Source organism: Eucalyptus grandis, chromosome 2 (assembly GCF_016545825.1).
Source record: "Eucalyptus grandis isolate ANBG69807.140 chromosome 2, ASM1654582v1, whole genome shotgun sequence".
Lineage (NCBI taxonomy): Eukaryota > Viridiplantae > Streptophyta > Magnoliopsida > Myrtales > Myrtaceae > Eucalyptus > Eucalyptus grandis.
The window spans coordinates 9,194,313-9,218,113 of record NC_052613.1 but is presented as its reverse complement, the minus strand read 5'-3'; the positions used below and the strand labels follow the sequence as shown (position 1 = coordinate 9,218,113).

Below are 23,801 nucleotides of genomic sequence, written 5' to 3'. Positions count from 1 at the left end.
TGATATACTGCAGCAAACCATTTTTATATGTTGAAACGTGTTGTCCGGACCCACACGAAAATCATTCAAAATTGATGCAAACCCTCTCTCTCTCCTCTCTCTCCGAGCCCACGTTTGCAGCAAACCCGATGCCGTCTCTGCCTCCGCCTCCGCCATCGCTTCCGAGCCCTGCCGTCACCTATTGAAGCCCCATTGGTGATTCTGATACCCGAAAGTTAGGGTTTTCTGCAGATTCTACTCCGTAGAGTTTAATGTGATGTTAATGTGGTGTTAGCAACCGCGCATTTTTTAACTATATCTCAACCTATCTCCCCTAATCCCTTGTCAGATGATGTTTCCACATCTCCAAAAGCCATTTTCTTAAATAAGTCCCATGACTTTTATGCAAATAAGCCACATAGATTATATTTAATTGAGTTGGCATCTGTAGCCTCCACGACTAATAAAGAGCACATGTTATGAGTATCTTGCTCCCCCTTGAACCACCCATTAGCAAAGACCAGAGTTAAACTCTCGTGCGATTCTCATTCCACAAGTCATCCAAAACAAGCAAGTACTTCTTTCCATCTAGTAGCTTATGAAGGAGCCACTGCAACTCTTCCACACTTTTATTCTCAATGTCTTCTAGATTTTTCTTCACCTTAGGATCAACTTTGGCAAAGTTTAGTATTTTTTTTACAATTAGATCCACATCAAAGATTTGGCACACCCACATCTAAGCTCGAAACATTTTTTCACGTTTTCATCCTTGTATACCTTATCAGCAAGTGTGGTTTTTCCATTCCTCCTATACCAAGGATGGAAACAACCGAGACACTCTCTTCGGAGGAGGAATCAAGCAAACGTGCGATGATCTCCTCCTCATCCTTTTCTCTACAAATTATATTTTCATCAAGCTCAAAAGTGGGAGTTCTCCTCTTAGTAGGAAGAGTTGCCTCACAGTGATGGTTCTCTAAAGGGAAATTCCTTAATTTTTCAATCTAAACCAGTTTTTCCTAAGTTTCTAATCTCATTACCCACTTTGAGGCCATGTGCAAGCTGATTTGATTTAGAGAAGAAAAATGGGCACCTCTTTCAACATCTTGCCGCTAGGAGTGACCTTCCGCCTCAAATCTTCGGTTGTGACGTCGTCAAGCAAATCTTGTACATCGTACAGCACGTCCTTAACCTTCTTGAGCCAAAGCTTGACATGTTGGTAAGGAATAAGAATAAAATGTGAATTCCTACACAAAATCATCATGTTGATGACAAGATTTAGTTTAACTTGTAGGTCGTCCATTTTGGAATAATAATTGAATTTAAATTCATTTTTAATTTTCTTATTTTTTCTTCAACTTCGATGTCTGGTTTATATTGGTAAGAAAGAAAGCATTTTGCTTTTTGGCATGTTGGTAAGGAATAAGAACAAAATGTGAATTCCTACACAAAATCATCTTGATGACAAGGTTTGATTTAACTCGTAGGGTCGTCCATGTTGGAATTATAATTGAATTTAAAATTAAAAAAAAAAAATCGGATTTTTTTTTCTAATTCCATTTTTAAATTTCTTATTTTTTCTTCAACTTCGATGTATGGTTTGTATTGGCAAGGAGGATAACTTTTTGCTTTTTGGCATGTTGAAAAGGAATTAGAACAAAATGTGAATTCCTACACAAAATCATCTTGTTGATCACAAGTTTCATCGGAAATAAGCTAATATTTTCAAGGATAAGAAGAAAGGGGTGCTTGCTCACTGTAGACTGCTTGCTCGGCTTGCTCAACAAATGGAACTCATGCTTCTCATGTTTTGGCATATCGGTATATTTTTTTAACCATAATCTTGAAGATAAGAACAAGAACAAAATGTGAATTCCTGCACAAAATCATCTTGTTGATGACAATGTTTGGTTTAACCCGTAGGGTCGTCCATGTTGGAATTACAATCGAATTTAATTTTTTTTAAAAAATCGGATTTTTTTTTCTAAATCCATTTTTAATTTTTTTTTGTTTTTTTTCTTCAACTTCAATGTATGGTTTGTATTGGTAAGGAAGAAAGCTTTTTGCTTTTCGGCATGTTGACAAGGAATAAGAACAAAATGTGAATTCTTGCATAAAATCACCTTGTGGAGTTTCGTCGTGGAGGGAAATAAGCCAATATTTTCAAGGATAAGACGAAAGGAGTGCTTGCTCACTCTGGATTGCTTGCTCAGCTTGCTCAACAGATGGAAGTCACGCTTCTCAAGTTTTGGCATACCCCGGTATAATTTTTTGACCACAATCTGGAAGATAAGAACAAGAACAAAATGTGAATTCCTGCACAAAATTATCTTGTTGATGACAAGGTTTGGTTTAACCTGTAAGATCATCCATGTTGGAATTATAATCGAATTTAAATATTTTAAAAAAATTTGGATTTTTTTTTCTAAATTCATTTTTAATTTTCTTATTTTTTCTTCATCTTCAATGTATGGTTTGTATTGGCAAGGAAGAAATTTTTTTTTCTTTTCGGCATGTTAGCAAGGAATAAGAACAAAATGTGAATTCATACATAAAATCATCTTATTAATAAGAAGGTTCATTGTAGAGGTAAATAAGCCAACATTTTCAAGGATAAGACAAAAATGGGTGCCTACCCACTCTGGATTGCTTGCTCAGCTTACTCAATGGAACTCATGCTTCTCATGTTTTGGCATACCCAATATATTTTTCTGAGCATAGTTTGCAAGATAAGAACAAGAACAAAATGTGAATTCCTACGCAAAATCATCTTGTTGATGACAAGATTTGGTTTAACCCGTAGGGTGGTCCATGTTGTATTATAATCAAAAAAAAAAAAAAATCGGATTTTTTTTTTTTTTTTTTTTGTAAATCAATTTTTAATTTTCTTATTTTTTCTTCAACTTTGATGTATGGTTTGTATTGGAAGGAAGAAAGTTTTTTGCTTTTCGGCATATTGGCAAGGAATAAGAACAAAATGTGAATTCCTGCACAATTTATCTCGGAGGGAAATGAGCCAATATTTTCAAGGATAAGACAAAAGGGGTGTTTGTTCACTTTGGATTGCTCAACATGGAACTCATGCTTCTCATATTTTGGCTATATTTTTCTAACCATAATTTACAAAAAAAAAGAACAAGAACAAAATGTGAATTCCTGCACAAAATCATCTTGTTGATGACAAGGTTTGGTTTAACCCGGAGGGTCGTCCATGTTTGAATTATAATAAAATTTAAATTTAAAAAAAAAATCGATTTTTTTTTTCTAAAATCTATTTTTAATTTTCTTATTTTTTCTTCAACTTCGATGTGTGGTTTGTATTGGCAAGGAAGAAAGCTTCTTGCTTTTCACCATGTTGGCAAGGAATAATAACAAAATGTGAATTCCTACACAAAATCATCTTGTTGATGACAAGGTTCATCGTGGAGAGAAATAAGCCAATATTTTCAAGGATAAGACGAAAGGGATGTTTGCTCACTTTGGACTCTGCTTGCTCAGCTTGCTCAACAGATGAAACTCATGCTTCTCATGTTTTGGCATACCCAGTATATTTTTCTGACCATAATCTACAAGATAAGAACAAGAACAAAATGTGAATTCCTGCACAAAATCATCTTGTTGATGACAAGGTTTGGTTTAACTCGCGGTCATACATGTTGGAATTATAATCGAATTTAATTTTTTTTTTTAAATTCGATTTTTTTTCCTATATCCATTTTTTATTTTTTATTTTTTCTTCAACTTCGATGTATGGTTTGTTTTGGCAAGGAAGAAAGCTTTTTGCTTTTCGGTATGTTGGCTAGGAATAAGAATAAAATGTGAATTCCTGCACAAAATCATCTTGTTGATGACAAAGTCATCAGGAAATAAGCCAATATTTTCAAGGATAAGACGAAATGGGTGCTTGCTTGGCTTGCTCAACAGATGGAACTCATGCTTCTCATGTTTTGGCATACCTAGTATATTTTTCTAACCATAATCTTGAAGATAAGAACAAGAACAAAATTTTGATGACAAGGTTTGGTTTAACCCGCAAGGTTATCCATGTTTGAATTATAATCAAATTATAATTTTTTTTTTTCTAAATCCATTTTTATTTTTTTTATTTTTTCTTCAACTTCCATGTATGGTTTGTATTGGCAAGGAAGAAAGCTTTTTGCTTTTCGGCATGTTGGCAAGGAATAAGAACAAAATGTGAATTCTTGCACAAAATCATCTTGTTGATCACAAGTTTCATTGCAAAGGGAAATAAGCCAATATTTTCAAAGATAAGACGAAAGGGGTACTTGTTCACTCTGGATTGCTTGCCAGCGAGCTCAAGGCTCATTGGAATATGCAAGCCTTGAGTGTGCTGGCCATCGCAGTGGCTCGTGACCGATCGAAGAAGATGGAGGAGAAAAAATAAAATTAATAAAAATTAGATTAAAAATTAATTAAAAAATTATTAAAAGTAGTGCACGGAAAAAATCAAATCAAATTTTCCATATCAAATAGTAGAAAATATTTTCTAATTCGTTTTCAGATTTCAAAAAAAATTGAAAAATATTACCGTTTTTCAAAAATGATTTTATGAAAAATATTTTCCAAAATGTCTCAGTTTCTAGCGAAACGAGCTGAGCTAAGACCAAGAGCTTCCATTTCACTTAAGAGCGTGGAATGATGAAACGCACGTTCAGGAAAGCGAGATGCTTTGACTCCTCAATCGATGCCAAGTTCTCCGAGTCCGAATTCCGCTAGCATAGGGTGAACCCCGGCACCGCTCCACCTGCCTTACCAAGATGTCCCCATTTCGAGCGAAACCGTAGGGTAATTGTGCCGGTATTGCGGACTCTGCAGGGACGCGATCACGGGCGCGAGCAGCCCCCGGAGACATAACCACGCCGATGCTGTCGCGGGCGACGATGCGAGACGAGCCTCGTGTTCTCTGATGCGATCTCGGCATCCGAAAGCGACATAGATGTAAGAGCTGCTCTTCTGGAGAGAAGCTTCCTCTTCGTCTGCAACTCTTGCAAGTCCTCTTCTACCCTCGACCCGCACAGTAATCAAACACAGAACCACATATCAGTAGAAGAAATGAAGCTGAAAACGAGAAGATGGAATGTCACGCGTTAGGGCGTCACGTGCTCCTCCGCCAGCCTTCGCCGAGATAGGGCGACGCAGTGAAGCGGGAGGCCGTCTTCTTCGAGCGACCACAGGTCCTTTCCTCAGCCGATTTCGAGGTCACCATCCGTCCTGCTTAGGCGCTCAGCCTTTTTTTTTACTGCGTTTATATGAGCAGCAGGCGTGCATCATGTACAACTTACAGACGAAATAGTTTGATATATAGTATTTAAGACGTTAGTATAAGCAAACCCTGGCACTGTGTTTGTCGCGATTTAAGTCCTATTGTATGGAGATCACGTAACAAAGACATATAACTAGTACATACTTGATGAGATTGACGCCGTGGTAACTTGAGAATGGTGCTAGCTAGCATTTACCGAATTACTTCTTTATGAGTAAAAACGCATATTTTTAGATCGAACAAAATCGGGTATCATCTCCTAAGTCGCGACCAGATCGTCTTGTACCATGAATACACATGCCTATCCATTCTAAACATATGCAAAATTAAAAAACCCTAAGGAAGGGTTGAGTTTGTACGATGGAAGGATGTCAAGAAGGCTTCATGATTTGGTTATATTCTCTTTTTGCATCTTAGTAACCCTCAAGTTCTACATGCTCCGAAAACAATAACATGCAAAAATAAATATTTTTTTCCGAAAATAACCACTTGTATCGCTTGTAAAAATGAACGAATAATAAATATATTCTTTTGACAAAAATATCTAAACATAAAATTTTCATTAAATAATTATTTTAAGTGATTAATTTTAAGAAAATATTTTTAAAATTATTCATTTTTGTGAAATAAATTTATCAAATTTCTTTGGGACCAAGCCATGACACTAACACTGAGGTGGTGATGCCGATGCTGATCATGATTGACAATGACGAAGGGTGATTAGTGCCAAAACCCTAGCCACTATCAATGCTGATCATGATTGACAATGACGAAGGGTGATTAGTGCCAAAACCCTAGCCACTATCAATACCTTCGTATAATTCCTAAGCCACTAGTTTCATTTTATTGACGACGGTTCCCATTTTAGTGGATCAGCTAGAGTTATCGATCGGTTTGATACGTGAAAGTTCACTCCGAAAGGATCGTGTCGTCGGAATTCTCCACAAAAAAATAAAAATAAATAAATAAATAAATAAATAAAAATAAAAAGAAAACGAAAAAAAAAGAAAGGAGAATGCTTTCCGCGCGAAGTAGATCAAACACTTCTTCGAGCTCTTTTTTAATTGGGCCACATCTAATTTGCAGGCATAAGGTTCTTGCCTGAGCAATTTCTCTATCTTGGCTTTTATCTTCATCATCTGTTCATGTAACATTAAAGTCCCTCAAATGTGTCATTTAGTGGACATCCAACAAAGCTATGCATGTCAAGGTAATAACATCACAATAATAACATTAATAGTAATAATCACAGGAAATGTTGTCACTGCCAGAAAAAAAAAAAAAAAAAAAAGAGTTAGTGAATTGAATAATTTAGGGATGTTAAAAAATATAGTCCATGAACTTTGATTTAATGTGTAATTTCGTCTTTGAACTTCTTTTTTGTGTAATGTGGTCCCTGTAATTTGGCACAATGTACACTGTTATCTTAAGACTTCTACTCAATTCAATTTGGTTCATGAAATATTGACAAATTTCAATGTGGTTGTTTCATTTATGTCATTCTCACATAATTTAGAGATTAAATTGACCATTTACTAAATAATTCATGGACCATAATAAATAAATTAAGAGTTTAGAAATAATATTGCGTAACGAGTCAAAGTTCAAATACTATTTGCGTCACAAAAGGGATGTGTACCAATATGAGACCTGGCCATAGTTGTCAATCTTTTTTTAATTTTTTTAACCCACATGTATCCAGCCCGGTCCTTGACCTATCCAGCAACGAAGCCCAAGTTCATTAGGCCCCTCTCAAAACCAAGTTTCATGTCGGCTGATTTTGTTCGTTCTCAAACCCCCAGATTCCCTCTCATAAAAACAAATCGTCTCATATAATCACGCGTTTTATTTCGCCAAAAATTAATAATCTAAAAAATATTTATTTTAAAAAATAATCACTTATATTATTTATAAAAATGAATCAACGAACAACATTTTCAAGATCAACAAAAAATATTTAGGCATATATGATAATTGAAAACCAAAATATTATAAGTCAACTAAGTTTTTAAACCCACACAAACATTCATTTTTTATGAAAAAATTTCAAATTATTAAATCCAGAATTCTCTGCTGGTGCTGGGAAAGCCGAGGGAGAAAAGACACAGGATCTAGAAAGCAGAATATTTGCTGTCGGAGAAAGATTCCGAGACTCCCCGTCTTACGTCCAAAAGCTGTTTACAAAGGTTTGGTAAATCCATTATGTTATCAAGACTTTGATTATGCTGGTCGGAAGATCCATAGCCACCGATCCCAACATAATCCTCACAATATACTTTTGACTTTTTAGATCTCTCCTCAACTTTGTAATATTTGGGGCAGCAAGTGGTTTGTTAGGGCACCTAATCTTTAGGTTCGCATTAATTTTTTTGTTGTATCATTTTCAATCTCAAAATTAATTGTCACCTAATTAGTTTTCTATCTTTATGCCTGCTTGTCTCAATCGGTCAAATGAGCTACCGGCCAAAAACTTCATAACAGCCGACTAAAAACAAAATCAGAGGAGAAGGAGCCTTACCAGAAATGAGAGTTGTCCTCTTAGAGGAAAAAGAAAAAGAATTTTATATCTTTAAAAATCCTAATGCAGTACCTCATAACACGTCTACCTTAATCTAATTTTAATCTAATGAAAAATTCCAAGTCAGTACCTCATGATACATGTATGCCAAATTAATTTTCATCTTACCAATACTCCTAAACCGATACTTCCAACTCAAACCTACCCTTTATTAGTATTTCATCATATATAAATCAAAATGTATATGTATCAATACACATGGCATACACCTCAAGATGAATATGACAAGAAGAATCATAGATTCAACGTGAAAAAATTCATATATTGACCCGTATGCATTTTGACGGGATGTTTAATGGAATGTCAATAGAGTGTAGATTTAGTTTAGGAGTGCCGGTTTGAGATTTTTTGGAAAGTGGAAATTAGTTTTGAGTTAAACATGTCGTGAATTGTCGGTTTTAGATTTTTAATGACATTAAAAGAAATAAAGAAGTAAGAATCAAATTGGGAGACCGTCAATCTGGCAGCAAAAATTGAATGCGACCATTTTAGATCAAGAAGTACAACTCTCCCCTATAATTGTTTCCATGCATAGGCAGAAAAAGCTGCCATAGAACTTTTTGTTGGACCATCCACTCATTCACCTCCATAAAACCTTCATGGGTCAAAGTCAAACTCCTCCCAAATCAACAAATATCTCGCTATGGGAAATGGGATGTGGCCTTTTTAATTGTCTAGCTAAAAATAACTTGTAGTACCATAAGCATGGGCAATTTGGCATCGATTAGGGTTTTGTTTGCGAAGAAATTTGTGGTGATTGGAAGAGGAGTAGAGAGATGGGAGTCAAATGTAGTTGAGATTTCCAAAGAAAAAAGGTGTGGATAAGATTGCATTATTGGACAATCGAAATCAACCGTGAGATTCACGGAAATGTGAAAGATGGTATCCTTATTAGATTGAGACAGAGTTGAATTGGTTGTCCACCTTTATTGGACGTGCTCGTCTTAATATTAGATTCAAAGAAAATTTTAGGATTAAGAGTTCTATCGACATTGTCATTGCCACGTGTCAGAACCCTATTGTCCTCTGCATTAATCCTAGGTCAGCTTTCCTATGTTGGAAAATCCTCTACAAGTCGGTCGATCGAATGCAGTGTAGGTCATTCACACTATTAAGCTATTATCAAGCAATTAATTGTCTAATTCAATTTTCAACCCCAAGGACAAATCTATATTAAAGTAAATTATGGGGAAGTTGAATGTTGACCGTAGAATAAATGCAACAACATTATAGCCAAATATATATGTTTAACATTGGTTATTATGTCATTTGCAAAATAGAAGGACTGTCGTAATAACAAATATATCTTTAAGATCTGTGAAGACTAAAAAAGTTGACACTGCTAAAAGAATTAATTAACATTTGTATCTAGACATAATTAGAACCTTAGCCACATGTTCAAATGCCACATATGTGACTACAATATAGGAATGATTGGAATCGAAATGATATGGAGAACCTAATAACAATAGTTGATGGTCACTATAAGATATGATATTATGCCCCGATTTGTGTCTCACTTAATAATTTGATTTTCAAGAGATTTGTCTCATTTATATGATCAACATTGGTTCTTCGAAGTGATAATATGCAGAATGTGTGATAAATTTGGAAACTTTGATCGAGTCATTGACTGATTGATTTGGATGCAACAAAATTCGTGTGGAAATTTTGTCTCTCATTCATAATGATTTTAAGTGTCACACCCAAAATCCCATGAGTAAAGGCTACATCTAGTAATTATGATAAAGTTAGGATATGATAAGATTGGATATAAGAGGGATGGAGCCTAAATAAATAAAAAAAATTACAGGGGAGGTGGGATAAAAAATGGATGAGATTTGTCATAGGTATAAAAATATTTTTCTTAAATAACAAACGTCTTAAATTAAAAAAATTAAAATATATTTGTAAAAATTTAAATAATATTTAAAGTCTAATATAAAAAATAAAATGGAAATTTTTTTATATATTCCTATTTTTATTTACATATTTATATAAATGTATTTAGTATTTATATCTATTACATATTTTAGGTATACTTTATAATTTATCATTTAATAAAAATTTTATTAAGGAACAATGGAAAGGAATAAAAAAGAAATTAAAAAGAGAGGGAAAATAATAAATAATTAAATAAATACAAATGAAGTAGAAGAACTCATATTTTAAATAAACAAATTCAAATTTTAAAGGGATATTTATAATTTTAAAACAAAATGAGGGGCAACGAGATTTCTAGAAAAAAAAAAACCTCATCCTCTTCTCCTTTGTATCACTAGTTCATGAGGTTCATGACTTCTTTGCAAGTCTTTGGTTCATGTCAAAACTCCACGAAAATGGCCAGAGAGCCAAAGTTCTTTCTTCTCCATAACTCTCTGGTTTACGTCAACAGCTTACAAAAGTAACAAGAGTCGAAACTCTTTCTCTGTAGCTTTATGGTTCATATTAAAGTTTCATGAAAGTGGCGAGGGAGTCAAAATACTATACCTTTTGGAATCGCAAAGGTGAATGATTGTGTTTTCTCTCTTACTAGATTTGACATTCACTAGGTACTTAATCTCGTTGATATTGCCGGTGCTTGCTAAAATTTCTTGTCATAGTTATGTGTGTGGCCCTAGAATATGCAATGAGCTTCTTTGTTGTTTAAGATTTAGATTGTGCAATAATTATGGGGGATTGATAGATGCTATCTCCATTTGTGCATTCGTGGTTTTTTTAGTACTGGATCATGAGATACTTTTACCATCTCCATTTGTACATTTTCAGGTTTATATACACCGATATGGTATTTCCACCAAACAATGGACATGATAGGATATATACGTATTCGGTTTTATTACTATAATTCAACATCGCAAAATTCTTGAATTTCATATCTTATCCTGACTAAAAATCTATACAACCAAACACGATGTTATTAGATACATTTGGATAAGATAATTCACGAGCGTTCATAGAGATTAATTGAGTCGAATGATTTAAATATATATCGTATTATAGAAAATTAACTTTGAATTTTTTTTGGAAAATTAGAAAGAATAAGGAACTTCATTTTTTTTTTACCTAAAAAACTAACTAATGTAACATATAAAGAAATTTGTAGCTAAGCTGTTCTTTTCATATCATTGAGTTGGCCCCAACAATTTTCATGGGGTAGAGCTTTTGGATATACATCCCCTTACCAAGCTAGTATGGGGGCCTACAAGGGAACACAACAGTGGAAAATGGGTGCCACGTGGGCTTTCCAAAATTCAAAGCTTTACTACTCTTTTCTCAGGGCATATTACATCCTCTTGAATACATACAAAATTATTTTTACTAATTTTTTATGTATTATGATACAAAAAAAATGACTTATTTTCACAATACTAAATGTCTTTGGATTTTTGAATAAAATCATGGTGAAATATTGAAATGTATTCTAATTAAGTTATGAAGTTTCTCCATTTCAATTGCATAATCAAAAAGTATCGCATGCACTAAATTTCGCATGACCATATATAAATAATTATATTTTGTGAGTAAACAATTATGGTGTTTAAAACGATTGTACATCATTTAAATTTTCTTGACAATGCGTTTTAAGTCGATTGTATCTTGCACGATATAAGTGATGAACAACTTGATACATTCTACAAATTTCAAATATATTTCTAAAAAAAAGGGATGTACCTATTATGAATTCTGCTCTAGCATCTGTGTTCAAATTCGAACCTTCTCCCATCTCAAACTCTGTTAAATTAATGTGATTTATCATACGATAAAATGAAAATAAATTTTCTAATAGTAGATGCCTCTCTTTACCTTATTAGGTATGATATCACGAAGAAAAAAAAGGATGCATTTGAAGAAAAAAAATTAGGTATTCCTTGACTATTTTTTTCTTATACTTCAAGAACTTTATTATTAAAATGAACTTATCATGTAAATTTGTCGTTAAGTAACTAACGTTACCATATAAGTACACAAACCTTTCGAAAGCATCTCCAAGAGCTCCAAATTCCCGTTCTCTGTTGGCTAATACAAGAAAGAACACAGAAACTCACCAAGCTCCATCAATGGCTGAATTCGCAAGAGAACTGCAGTGCTTTCAACCCTTCTCTTCTTTGCTCGACATCGACATGGTCGAACCCACGAACGACTTCACTGGATCAAACCCGAGTGCCATCAATTCTCATCCCTCCTCCGACTTTCATAGCTCTGCAATTCTCTCTAGTGACAATCCCTTGTTTTTGCAACCGGTGGTCCCTGATTTCCCCAGCAACTGGGCCAACGTTTTCCCGGGCATTTTCCATCCTTACGAGCAAAATCTTGCACCGCTCAGTGCCGGAGACGATTCGTATGAAGAAAGAAAGCGAAAGGTGTCCGGATTACCGGCTGAAAGCAGCTCAGGAATTGTTTCATCTCCACTTCAAAAGTCAGATACAGAGGTTAAGAGAAAAAACCATGTCTACATATATCACATCACTTTACTTGTGCAGTAGCTGTACATGACAAACTTTCTGGTGTTCTCAGAGTTTAGGAAAGGCAAAGAGAAGGAAACGTAGCGAGAAAGAAGAGAAGCCAAAGGAAGTGGTTCACGTTAGAGCTAGAAGAGGCCAGGCCACTGATAGCCACAGTTTAGCAGAAAGGGTAAGTAATTTTCTCTCTTTCTATGGCAGAAAACATTGATTAAGCCCTTCATGAATTACTGGTGTTGATTTTTCCTAGCTGTATCTACTCAGGTGAGAAGAGGGAAAATCAAAGAGAGACTGAGGTATCTGCAGGATCTTGTTCCAGGGTGCTATCAGGTAAAGCAATATTCTTCCTTTCTTGCCTAAATTTCATTATTATGTCCAGATCTGATCAGATTGAACTTCAAAATTGCAGACCATGGGAATGGCAGTGATGTTGGATGAGATCATTAACTATGTCAAGTCATTGCAGAGTCAAGTTGAGGTGAGTGGTAATACCCAACAAAAAAAAAAATCATTTTGGTCCTTCATTTTTCTTTTACTTTCCATTTATATCCAAAAATAGTAAAATAATGTTCCATTTCCTTTTTGTTCTATTTAGTTTCTCTCCATGAAACTTGAAGCAGCAAGCTCATATTATGATTTCAATTCAGAGGCAGATGCAATAGAAACACTGCAGGTGGTGGTTGTTTTTGTATCTGAAATCATATCTTTGATTCACTCCTCTAATATTCTTTTAAATTTCGAATTTTCCTTGAAATTATTAAATGTTGGATGTTGTACATTGCAGAGGGAACAGATGTACGGGAATAGGGAGTTGGAGAGTTTGATGAGACTAGGACATGCCAACTTCCATCCAAGTTCACACCCTTGATTTCTCACCTCTTCTGATGTTACCCAAAAGAAGCATGAAGAAGCTCAGTGGAATTTTCCATTTTAGAGCAAGTTTTTTCCATACCCCTTTGGCTCATTAAAAAAAAAAATTGTATACTTGTAATATCCCTCATAGAAAATGAGGGATTATGATAGTTCTTCTCTTCTGAATCAGATAGATTCATATTTAAAAGAGGTTGACAATAAGTAATTTTAGAATTATTATCGATTACCTAGGGTTTATGGAGACCACATATGACTTTTGATTGTGATTAGCTCCTGTATTACTCATATATTGTGCTTCAAGATGAGGGTTTAATCCCGTTATTTGTGAAAATGTGCGCAACATGTAGCATTTAATATAATAATAATTTGATGTTCTAAATTCTAATTTGGCGTCTCTTTAATAAATAAATAAAAAGACTTTGTCGTACCTTTCATTCGTTCGTTGTCTCAAATTTCTGATGCTACGCTAGTATGCACTCATCTAGACATAATGCAATCTGGTGGGCAATTCTCACTCTAATTTTCGTTGTGGCTTTTTATTAAAATTGGCTTGGAAGCATGTTCCCTAGCTAGACAACATGATATGAATATATCCAAAAGCATTTCTAAAGGGCACATTGATTAAAGATTGAACTTGAAAACGAAGCATTGCATGAGACTCCACAATCATGTAGTGATCGCGAGATGACCCCATGAATATATTTTTTAAGAGATTCTCCACGGCTTTTGACCTGGTTTGATTTGTCTAATTATGCGCACTGGCGTAGATTCCCTCCCACATTAGCCCACGAGCTTAATACCTTCCCCTGCTCTTTTGTTTTAAGAACATGGCATTAATGACCTCCTACTTCTATTCGAAATTTAAAATCATCCATCTAAAGTATTTTAGTCCAAACCCGTTCATATGTTTTTTTAAAAAGTTACACCTTTCGTCCTTCTTTTAGTCTGGTGATGAATTTTGTTGACATGAACATAACAGCATTAAAGAAATATTGACTTAGGTCTCTCTCGCCAGCGCTTTTTCTTCTTTTTTCTTCCATGGCTGTAGCTTTAGCCATGGTGAACACACAGCTTGAGCTCGCAGCCACAACACTTCTCTCCTCTTCTCTCTCTATGGTGCCGGATAATGGCATTCATGTCTTTTCACTCTTTCATTCTCTCTTTCAACGTCTCTCTATATCTCTTCTCTTGCCACCTCAAGATCGCAGCCATAGCTACTTGAGTTTCAAGCTCATGGCCCTGGTCAACCGAGCTTTGAACTTCCCATCAATGGCCACTACGTCCAAAAACTCCTGTCCATTGAGGAATGACCTTAAATTGAAAGAAACAACTCCTTTACACCTTTTATTATGAATGTAACGTGACAACTCTCTTGTTCCAATAATGAGGTTTAGAACTTTCCTCCTAAGTAGCAAAAAAGTATCAAATCAAATCAAATCTTAATTCCCTGTTTTTTGGCGCTAGTATATATGTGTCTCAATATATATCGAAGGTCCACAAAGAATTACAAATGGAGTGGACCCTGAGGCAAAGGAGCTTTTGTAGCTAGCCCATTCCACGTCGACCAAAAACCTAAAGAATACTATATCCGCAAAATGGACGAAATGCTCTCATGGATGTGGCCAACTCAAAGGAGTGAATGATTGGATTTGAGAAGCCACACAAACCAAGATTTCGGGGTTTTTTGTTTCGTTCCTTTGGCTTAAATAATTGAAGAACAGAAAGCGAGATGCAATGTATATCCACGGGGGGTCTCGTCGATAGTGAGAGGAGGACAGCTTGAATGGGGCCAGAACACGCTAGTAGTTGCAAGTGCAAGTACTAGTGCAAGCTTCTCTCAAAAGAAAAAGACCATGAGTGCTCATGAGAATTCAACTTAGTACATAGACATATGAATACTGATTTCAAAACTATTCTATAATTGAATGAGTTGGAGAACCTTTTCATCGACAAAATATTTCAAGTGATACGTACGATTATTTTTAAGATTTTTTTTAAGTGATTCAGATTTCACGAAACAAATGGAGCCTAAATAGTATAGCGATCTCTTCTTGAACATTGAATGTGATCCACTTACATTAATGTCCACCTACTGTCCGTCTCGTTACTTACTATGTCGACGTTGTGGATCTTGCTTTTCTCTACCTGATATCGCTTATTAATTTTAAAGATGCTTTTGTTTCCTTTTGCACACAATCGCTTTCTTTGACCCCTTTTGACCCTTCTGCTAGGGTCTCTCTCTTTCCTGTTGGAGTGTGCATGAACAAGTGTGGTGGGAGAGGAATTCGAGGGTCCCAAGGGCAATTGAATAGGAAGTGTTATATTCCCAAATCTAGATTTGGGGTCAAGTCGAAAAGATGATGACTACCTGCTAAGATGGGCAAGTTCAAGGATCCAATCATGAGGTTGCTCATCCTCCATCATGAAGTTATCTCCAATGGAGTCGTTGGTGCTTGTCGAGAGGTATGGAATAGTTTTGGGATCGATTCACTTGGGAAAAATGGACAAAAGAAATAAATAAATAAAAACCATTTCCTGCCCTGCGGTTCTGCCTATTGCACGCAAGTTGGATCGGGAACGACATGGGGAACTGCACACACGAAATAGGCTGAAGCAAAACCTAACTTCGATACTATGTTCAAAAGTCCTATCCAAAAATTTAATTCATAGACAAAGGAAAATCATATGTATACAAACCTATAATGAAGTGGTGTGTGATATATGCATATTTGAAAATCGATAGTGGATGCTCTCTCATCTAAATATATTAGAAATCAGATCCAAAAGTTTGACTGATAAGTGAAGGGAGATCACGTATATATAAAGATTATACAAAACCCATAAACAAGCGATGTGTGATGTTTTAATATAGAAATAAAGATGCATATTTGAAGAAGATGCATGCCTGAAGACTGATAGTGATAGTAGACGCTTGCTTGTCCAAACATGTTCGAAAGCCCTATTCAAATATTCAGTCGATAGGTGAAAAGAGATCACATATACATAAAAAATATACAAATCTCGTAGACAAGTGGTGTGTGATATTTTAACAACAAAGATAAATATACATATCTAGTAGATACTCCCTCATCCAAATTGCACCAAATGCTGCTCTTAAAGGCGTGATTGGATAATATACTTGGATGAGACATTTTGTGGTGAAGAGAAATTGACTCATAATATGCTTGGATGAGACATTTTGTGGTGAAGCAAAATTGACTCATAATATACTTGGAGGAGACATTTTGTGGTGAAGCGAAATTGACTAATGAGGTTATGATTAGTAATAGCGTTAACGGGAAGATAGTACTAAAGACAAGATTAAGGTCCAACTCCATCTTAATTATTTTTTTGATCATCAAAGATAAGATTCAAGCAATTAATTCATTAGGGAAACATTCTCTTTTGATTCTTAATAATTTTTACACTTTGATTTTCAAATGGGCTCTGTATTTCGCATTTTCCAATGCGAGTCCTATAGGAATTAGGCCTAAAGTACCAAGCCCAAGAAGAAACAGATACCGGCTTAAATTAGATTGCAAGCCCAAGTCCATTGTAAAGTCTATGATCTTCAACTTTGTGCCCATCATTGCCACGTTGGTGTGGCTTGATCGCAGAGATTGGTCATGAATGGACCTGATCAATGGTCGAGTCTCGATGAATAGAGTCTTGGCATGTTTGACTTGGCTGGCAGGCCCAAGCTAGGCTTGACCTAATATCGAGCCTGACAAGCTTCTCTCAAACCCATTCGTAACTCAAAACATGTTAGAACTTCTTTTTCCCTTGGAAATAGATTGAGAGTGTTTGGATTGGGTTGAACTCGTGAATGGAGCCATTTGCTTGGATTCATCCACCTCAAGAACCCAGATGGATCGGGAGTCTAGCCCTACACGGGTGGATCGGGAAGAGAGTTTGATAGACTCGATTGGGACTCGACTAATTAGGAATTGTTAGTAATAGACTGGTAACTATAATAGTCATTTAAAGAACTATCTAGTTTTCGTTTCAATTGATATTTTAGTGATACTAATTTATAATTTGACACTATAGTCACTTCTCTCAAATTACCGTTTGATATGATCTTCACATACTTTCAAGATTGTATGAGTCAACTTTTTATAGTTTAATTTTTCTCAGTCAACTCTTTCCATAGTTTTTTTTCTCTAACTCTTTCTATAGTTCACGTCTCCTCTCATGTTAAGTTTTCATTTTCAATATTGATAAAACCGTCCGTGCACGTCATTCCCTTTGGCAAAAATTGACAAGTAAATCAATTTGCTCCTTCCTCGTCCAGTTAAAAATAACAATAACAAAATAGAACATAAATACATCGGACCGATGTGGTCGAGTAAATCACCCGCAGAGATAAATTACATGCAATCTAGTCCTTACGCCACCCGACCACTAAAAAGAAAAGCAGCTTTCTTATTCTGTCGGCAAGGGAAAAGAGTATATTAATCATTTAAAGCCAAATCGATAATTTGATTTTTCTTAATTGAACAAGAAAATTGATGAACAGTATAGAGGTAATGTAATTTCCTTTTTGGAGAAACTACACACGAAAAACCCTTGAACTTTGTGGGTAATACACGCCTTTGAACTTTCTATTGTTACAGAAAACCTCATTGACTTTTTTTTTCGGAATAATGACATGATGATCCTGAACTTCAGTGTATAATATAATAATTAGACTTTTAATTTTTCTAATATAATCTCTGAATTTTTAGTAAATGCTCAATTTGGTCATTTTATTTGTTCAAATGACAAATAAGACATTATTTGATGACTAGAATTCTTATATAATGAATTAAATTTAAAAAAAAAAATGATGAGTCAATATGTCCATGTTTTTAATCATCTACCTTAGAAAAGGAAAAAAAGAACTTAACATGTGACATGAATTATTATATCCTAATTTGACATGAGTATTTTACGTGGATGATTCATTTGTAACTTTTTTTTTAATCTATTGCTCAAACTTAACGGATTGAAAGTCAAATTAGAAAATTTCATTAAATTGAATTAATAAAAGGATGACATTCAATATTTTTATATAAGATTAGATTGAACATCTACAAATACTTTAGAATCCAAATTGAACAAATCAAAAGTTTAAGAACAATATTACATATTGAACTAAAGTTCATAAACTATTTATAACATTTTCCCTTCATTTTATTATAGCCATCAACCCTTCATCTATATCTTTTATTTACAAGTGCACGTTAGACACGTGCATTTGGAAAAAAGAAAATAGAAGGAGGGAAAATGGTTGCAACAAAATGAAAATTGAGGAGAACTCGGCGTAACGGTTTAAAATTCAGGGGCAAACGTGAATCACCGAGAGTTTGGGGGATTTGTGTAATTTCGATTTCTTTTGTCGAGGCGAAAATGCAATTTCCAAAGTTTAGGGGACTAAAACCTCGAAAAGGGAAAGTTCATAGGACCGGACTGAAAAGGGAAAGCCCCCCCTCGTGACTGCGGTAGTTCCTGATTCTGGGGAGGGAGATCAGATGGCGACAGGACAAGTGGCATTCCTTCTGTTCTGTTCAGGGATCGAACCTTCGCAGATTCGCATCGTCAGAGGAACTGGTAACTGCGGCTGATCAGAGGCGAAAGTTCTGATTCTTGAAACGACCCAGAGAACACGACCGTCCAATCCGCTCACTCGAAGAAGCAAACGTGTGTTAGTTGGGTCTTTCTGTCGAAACCCGTTGTTTCTTTTTGGGTCGGGATCGGGATCGGGAACGGGAAATGGGTGTGGGGTTGAAGGGAATGATGGGTTCGCAGCAGTGATGGAAATGATGATCTGGGTCGGGTCATTTTGAGGGAATCTTGGCGTTGATGGATTCCCTCGTGCTTGGTGGGGCAAGAATGGCGATGCTGGATTTGTCGGGGGAGGAATTTGGATGTTCTTTATCTTTCTTAGCGAGCTTCTGGTAGATGGGTTCCAGCTGTGATTGCTGTTAAAGTGTTTTTCTGAAAAGGGTTTGGCTGCCATTGGCGCGGTGTCTCGTTTGGCCTTGATTGCGTGCTGCTGAATAATCAGAAGATGGCTGGGCCCAGCGAAGCGAGAAATTGGCTAGAGGGTCTGGTGAGGGACGGATCGCTTGGGCGGTGGATGGGAAGGCGGTCCCCGTTCGATGATGAATTCGTTGATGCGGGAACGTCTGCAGCTGCTGGGAAGAACTGGATGGTGGAGCTCTCTCCGATTGCAAACATTGTTGTTAGAAGATGCTCAAAGTAAGCTGTAAGCATTTTAGTGGCACCAGTTTATACTTTTCAAGCTTTAGTTCTTTAGACCAGTGAGCTCTCTCCGATTGCAAATATTGTTGTTAGAAGATGCTCAAAGTAAGCTGTAAGCATTTTAGTGGCACCAGTTTATACTTTTCAAGCTTTAGTTCTTTAGCCCAGTGGGCCTTGAGATGGTTATGTAGAATTTCGTGGCATGATTCGTTCTCTGTTTTACGTGCTCTGAATTTTTGGAGATGGTTAGAAGGGTATCCAGGTAAGCATGTTAATAATACCGCATGCTATTTTAACTCCTAAGAGCGAGTGCACCTGGAGACAGATAAGTAGAATCTCGGATCTTTTTTTCCGGTTTTTCATAGCTAGTAGACTTTATTCTAACATCTGCGATTTTGTACTGCTTATGTAGACCATGCGTCTTGTACGTGCATCAGAGATTAGTGGATAGATAGACATTGTAACTGTGTCAACAACGGAACTAAATGATGCAGGGTACTTGGCATTTCTATGAGTGAACTTCAGAAAAGCTTCGATGAAGAGGCTCATGATAATGTGAAGCATCCACAACGTTATGCACGGAACTTTCTGGAGTTTTGCTGTTTCATGACACTTTCTCTTTCTGTACGTGCTACTGCTCATCTGGCTGACAAGAAATTCCGTCGACTGACTTATGACATGATGGTTGCCTGGGAGAGTCCTGCAGCGTCCAATCTGCCTTCCCTTAACATGGTTATTGCTGTGACAACTGTATTATAGTATCGTCTTCATTTGATACTCAATTCACCCCTTTTTTGTGCATTTTTATGTTACTTTTCATCTCATTGCCAATAGGTAGATGAAAATGTTTCAGTTGGAGCAGAGGCTTTCTCTCGTATAGCTCCTGCCATTCCTATTATTGCCAATGTGATTATTTGCAAAAATCTTTTTGAGGTGCTTAGCACTTCAACTGGTGGAAGGCTCAAATTTCCCATCTATGACAAGTTCCTTTCTGCATTAGAAAGGTATATCCTCTCCGTTTGATATCTGATGTCCTTCCTCTGTTTACATTTCTGTCATCCTTGACGGTTGTTGTTGACAATTGGCTAATTATTCTTTTCGAAATACCTACGGCCATGAGAATCTTAATTGTTGCTTCTTGTAATGATGTTAAATACTGTAGTTTCAGCAGCATATCGTCCAGGGATGTGTTACTGATATGCTGATTTAAGTATCAAATTTTTAAATTAGAGGGTAGATAACTAAAGTACAGAACATAATGGTAATTTTGTAACTGATTTTAGTCTGTCTGAGAGGCAATTTACTATGGATAAGGTTTGAACTCATATTTTTTGGCTTGTAAGTAAGCTTCTAGATAATATTCTAATAAATATGTATGCAGTATACTATCTACTCTTGATTGATAAACATGCAGCATTTATTACTATTAATGAGGAAATGTTCAGAGGCAAATGTGTATGAGTTTTTTGTTTGGTACCGCCACACTATATAGTTTCTTGTAGGCATGTTATTGGCTACTAATCACTCATTAGGTTTGGCACTTGCATTTATCAATTCATAGAGCTCTGAGGAGATTGAAGAGCCAGACAGCTTCATCCCGCCTTTCTGCTGTCAGATCCTTGAGAGGAGAGCAGGTCCTTGAAGTAGGTGGAAAAATCGCCAGTCAGCCAATTCTTGAACATGTTGGAAGATCCACATGGCCTGGTAAGTACCTCTATACGTTGTAATCAGTTTTCTAACCTATCTTACTGTGAGTAAACAAGCATAAGCTAAGATGACTACATATCACTGTTGCTACCTGGTCAAACTGGCTTGTGCATATTGAGGTGTGTAGCATGACACCATAAGAGCACATACTTTGAAACATGGAAGTTCTATAGTGGAGAAGAATTCACATCTCCGTTTGCATTGGATGTCCACTTAGTTACTGTTATTGGTTGTGTAGGTCGGCTTACCCTGACAGATCATGCACTTTACTTTGAAGCTTTTCAAGTAGTATCCTATGACAAGGCAAAGAGATATGACTTGTCAGATGAACTAGAACAAGTTGTTCGAGCAGAGGTGACTGGTCCATTGGGTACTCGATTATTTGACAAGGCAATCTTGTACAATTCAGTATCCTTGTAAGGCATGACACTATGCTTGTCTCAGCTGATCTTTTTTCTTTTCTTTTTTCTTTTAGGTGTTTAACTGTCTTTCTTTGTTGGCTCTGAATTTCTCCCTATTTTTAGGAGTTTGGATGTTGACTTTCTTGAGTTCTTGCAGATTAGAACCAGTCATTATCGAGTTTCCTGAGATTAAAGGTCATAAACGCCGGGATTATTGGCTGGCAATTGTCAGAGAGATTCTTTATGTGCATAGGTTCATAAACAAATTCCAGATAACTGGTATTGAAAGGGATGAGGCAATTTCCAAGGCTATTCTTGGAATCTTGCGTGTACAGGCCATTCAAAATATGAATACCTCTGGTCCTCTCTGCTATGAGGCTCTTTTGATGTTCAGTCTTTGTGATCAACTTCCAGGGGGAGACTTAATAATGGAAGCACTAGCAAAGCTGTTATGCTTGAGGGAGTCGGACAGAAGTAATTCTAAGTTCAACAGAAGGATGTACTCAATGTCATCTGTCTCCATGATTTCCAACTTGGGCTTTTTATCTGGTAACAGTTCAAGTCATCTCAGTGAGGAAGGCCTTCCAGTTGGTGAGATCTCTGTGGGGCAGTTGAGTTTTCTGGAAAGAGCAGTAAAGGAATCTGGGGACAACTACAAGGAAGTGGTAGTGGCGCGAGAATCCTGTGATGGAGCTAAAGTCAACGGCATTGATACAAATTTAGCAGTAATGAAGGTATCACTAGATGGTTTTGTGTTTGTTTTCATTCTTAGGCTTCTTTTTATGATGCTGAAGTACTTATCTTCGTGTCTCCCCCTCCCATCCAGCATCTTTAAAACTGCAGACTACGTAGTAATTCATCAATTATTTAACATTTGTAGGAGTTAATGTTCCCCATTAAGGCAGTTGGAAATTGGCTTCTTTCTCTGGCATACTGGGATGATCCTTTGAAGTCTTCGATATTCTGTCTGAGTTTCACTTTCATCATTTGCAGGTAATATGGCTGTACAAGAGTGCTCTTCCTTTGTTAATGTTCCTTTTTCTGACTGTTTGAGAAAAGCCTTCTTGTCATCGAGACATGCAATCTCGTAACTCTTGTTTTGTTGCACAACGTTTACTTTCTTCTACATCGTTCAAGCCTAAAAGGGGAGCAGGAAGTTAGGGGGGTCCTCTTTTTGTTTCTCTTCCCACCAAACGAATTTCACAAACTTAAAAATCATCGAGGGCAGATTTGGTTCTTCTAATCCAAGTCGGATCATTGAGCTTTTGAACAGGTTATAATAAGGCACAGATTTATTTTTGTTGGTTTGAGTTTGGACTTGTTTGAAATTCACTGCAGGGGGTGGCTCGGCTACTTCTCTGCACTGGTGCTCACTGGTATTGTGGCTTTCGTTATGCTCGCACGGCTTCAAAACCGAGGGAGGCCCGCTCTTGAGATTAAGGTAACGGCACCACCAGCGAAGAATGCAGTCGAGCAGCTTTTGGCTGTTCACAATGGAATCTCTCTAGCCAAAGGGCTTGTCCAGGATGGGAACATAATCCTTCTCAAGCTACGTGCATTATTGTTTTCTTCGCTTCCTCAGGTAACAGTTCTCTCTCTCTCTCTCTCTCTCTCTCTCTCTCGCGTTCGTTTTCAGCCGATAGTCGATTGACTCTTAGCAGTTTGGATTATTCCAGAACTAAGATAAATTTTTTAATGCTCCTGTTCTCCAGGCTAGCGAGAAACTTGTCCTTGCTCTCATTGTCTCAGCTTTGATAATCGCCTTTTTGCCTGGAAAGTACACGGCGCTACTCGTTTTCTTGGAAATTTTCACCAGATATTCTCCCTTCAGAAGAAAAGGCACGGAAAGATTGATGAGGAGACTGCGGGATTGGTGGTTCAGTATCCCAGCGGCTCCAGTCATCGTGGAAAGAAAGGAAGAAGAGAAGAAGAAAAAGTAAATGCTGTAATTACGCGCGTGCACAGTTTTTGTACATTACATCTTCTCCAATCTGTGTATGTCCTCAAAAATTGAATGGGGCAAAAAGAACATAGATAACTATAGGAGCTGTAATATTGAAAGGGAAAATGATGATTTATAACTGATTTGAAATAGGGATGAGCACCAAACCCTGTCCAACCCAGTAATTGGACTGAATTGGCAGGTTCTGGGTTGTTCCTGGTTTCTTGTGTGGAACCCAACGGACGGAATTACTAAGTATACTGATTCTTTTGAAGTGAGTAAGAGAAGAGTTTTGCATAAATAGAGTCCAATTTTTTGGACCGTTTCTTTA

General features: G+C 36.4%; 2 protein-coding genes across 4 annotated transcripts; both read left to right on the top strand.

Annotated features, from left to right (window-relative positions):
• Nucleotides 1–11,810: 11,810 nt before the first annotated feature.
• LOC104421695 (transcription factor BEE 1) lies at nucleotides 11,811–13,505 on the top strand. The gene is made up of 6 exons (XM_010033749.3): nucleotides 11,811–12,271; nucleotides 12,357–12,473; nucleotides 12,566–12,631; nucleotides 12,711–12,779; nucleotides 12,897–12,974; nucleotides 13,086–13,505. The coding sequence occupies exons 1-6, from the start codon at nucleotides 11,900–11,902 to the stop codon at nucleotides 13,167–13,169; spliced, it is 786 nt and encodes a 261-aa protein (XP_010032051.2). The 5' UTR covers nucleotides 11,811–11,899; the 3' UTR covers nucleotides 13,170–13,505.
• Nucleotides 13,506–18,659: 5,154 nt separating this feature from the next.
• Nucleotides 18,660–23,801, top strand: LOC104421683. Of its 3 annotated transcripts, none has more exons than XM_010033726.3 (9): nucleotides 18,660–19,417; nucleotides 19,915–20,152; nucleotides 20,255–20,424; nucleotides 20,982–21,124; nucleotides 21,366–21,543; nucleotides 21,686–22,262; nucleotides 22,409–22,521; nucleotides 22,867–23,110; nucleotides 23,241–23,801. In XM_010033726.3, the coding sequence occupies exons 1-9, from the start codon at nucleotides 19,227–19,229 to the stop codon at nucleotides 23,466–23,468; spliced, it is 2,082 nt and encodes a 693-aa protein (XP_010032028.2). In that variant the 5' UTR covers nucleotides 18,660–19,226; the 3' UTR covers nucleotides 23,469–23,801. The 3 variants fall into 3 exon arrangements, with proteins under 3 accessions (XP_010032028.2, XP_039163570.1, XP_010032038.2); XM_039307636.1 differs by having other exon boundaries at nucleotides 19,303–19,424; XM_010033736.3 differs by lacking the exon at nucleotides 18,660–19,417 and adding an exon at nucleotides 19,465–19,525.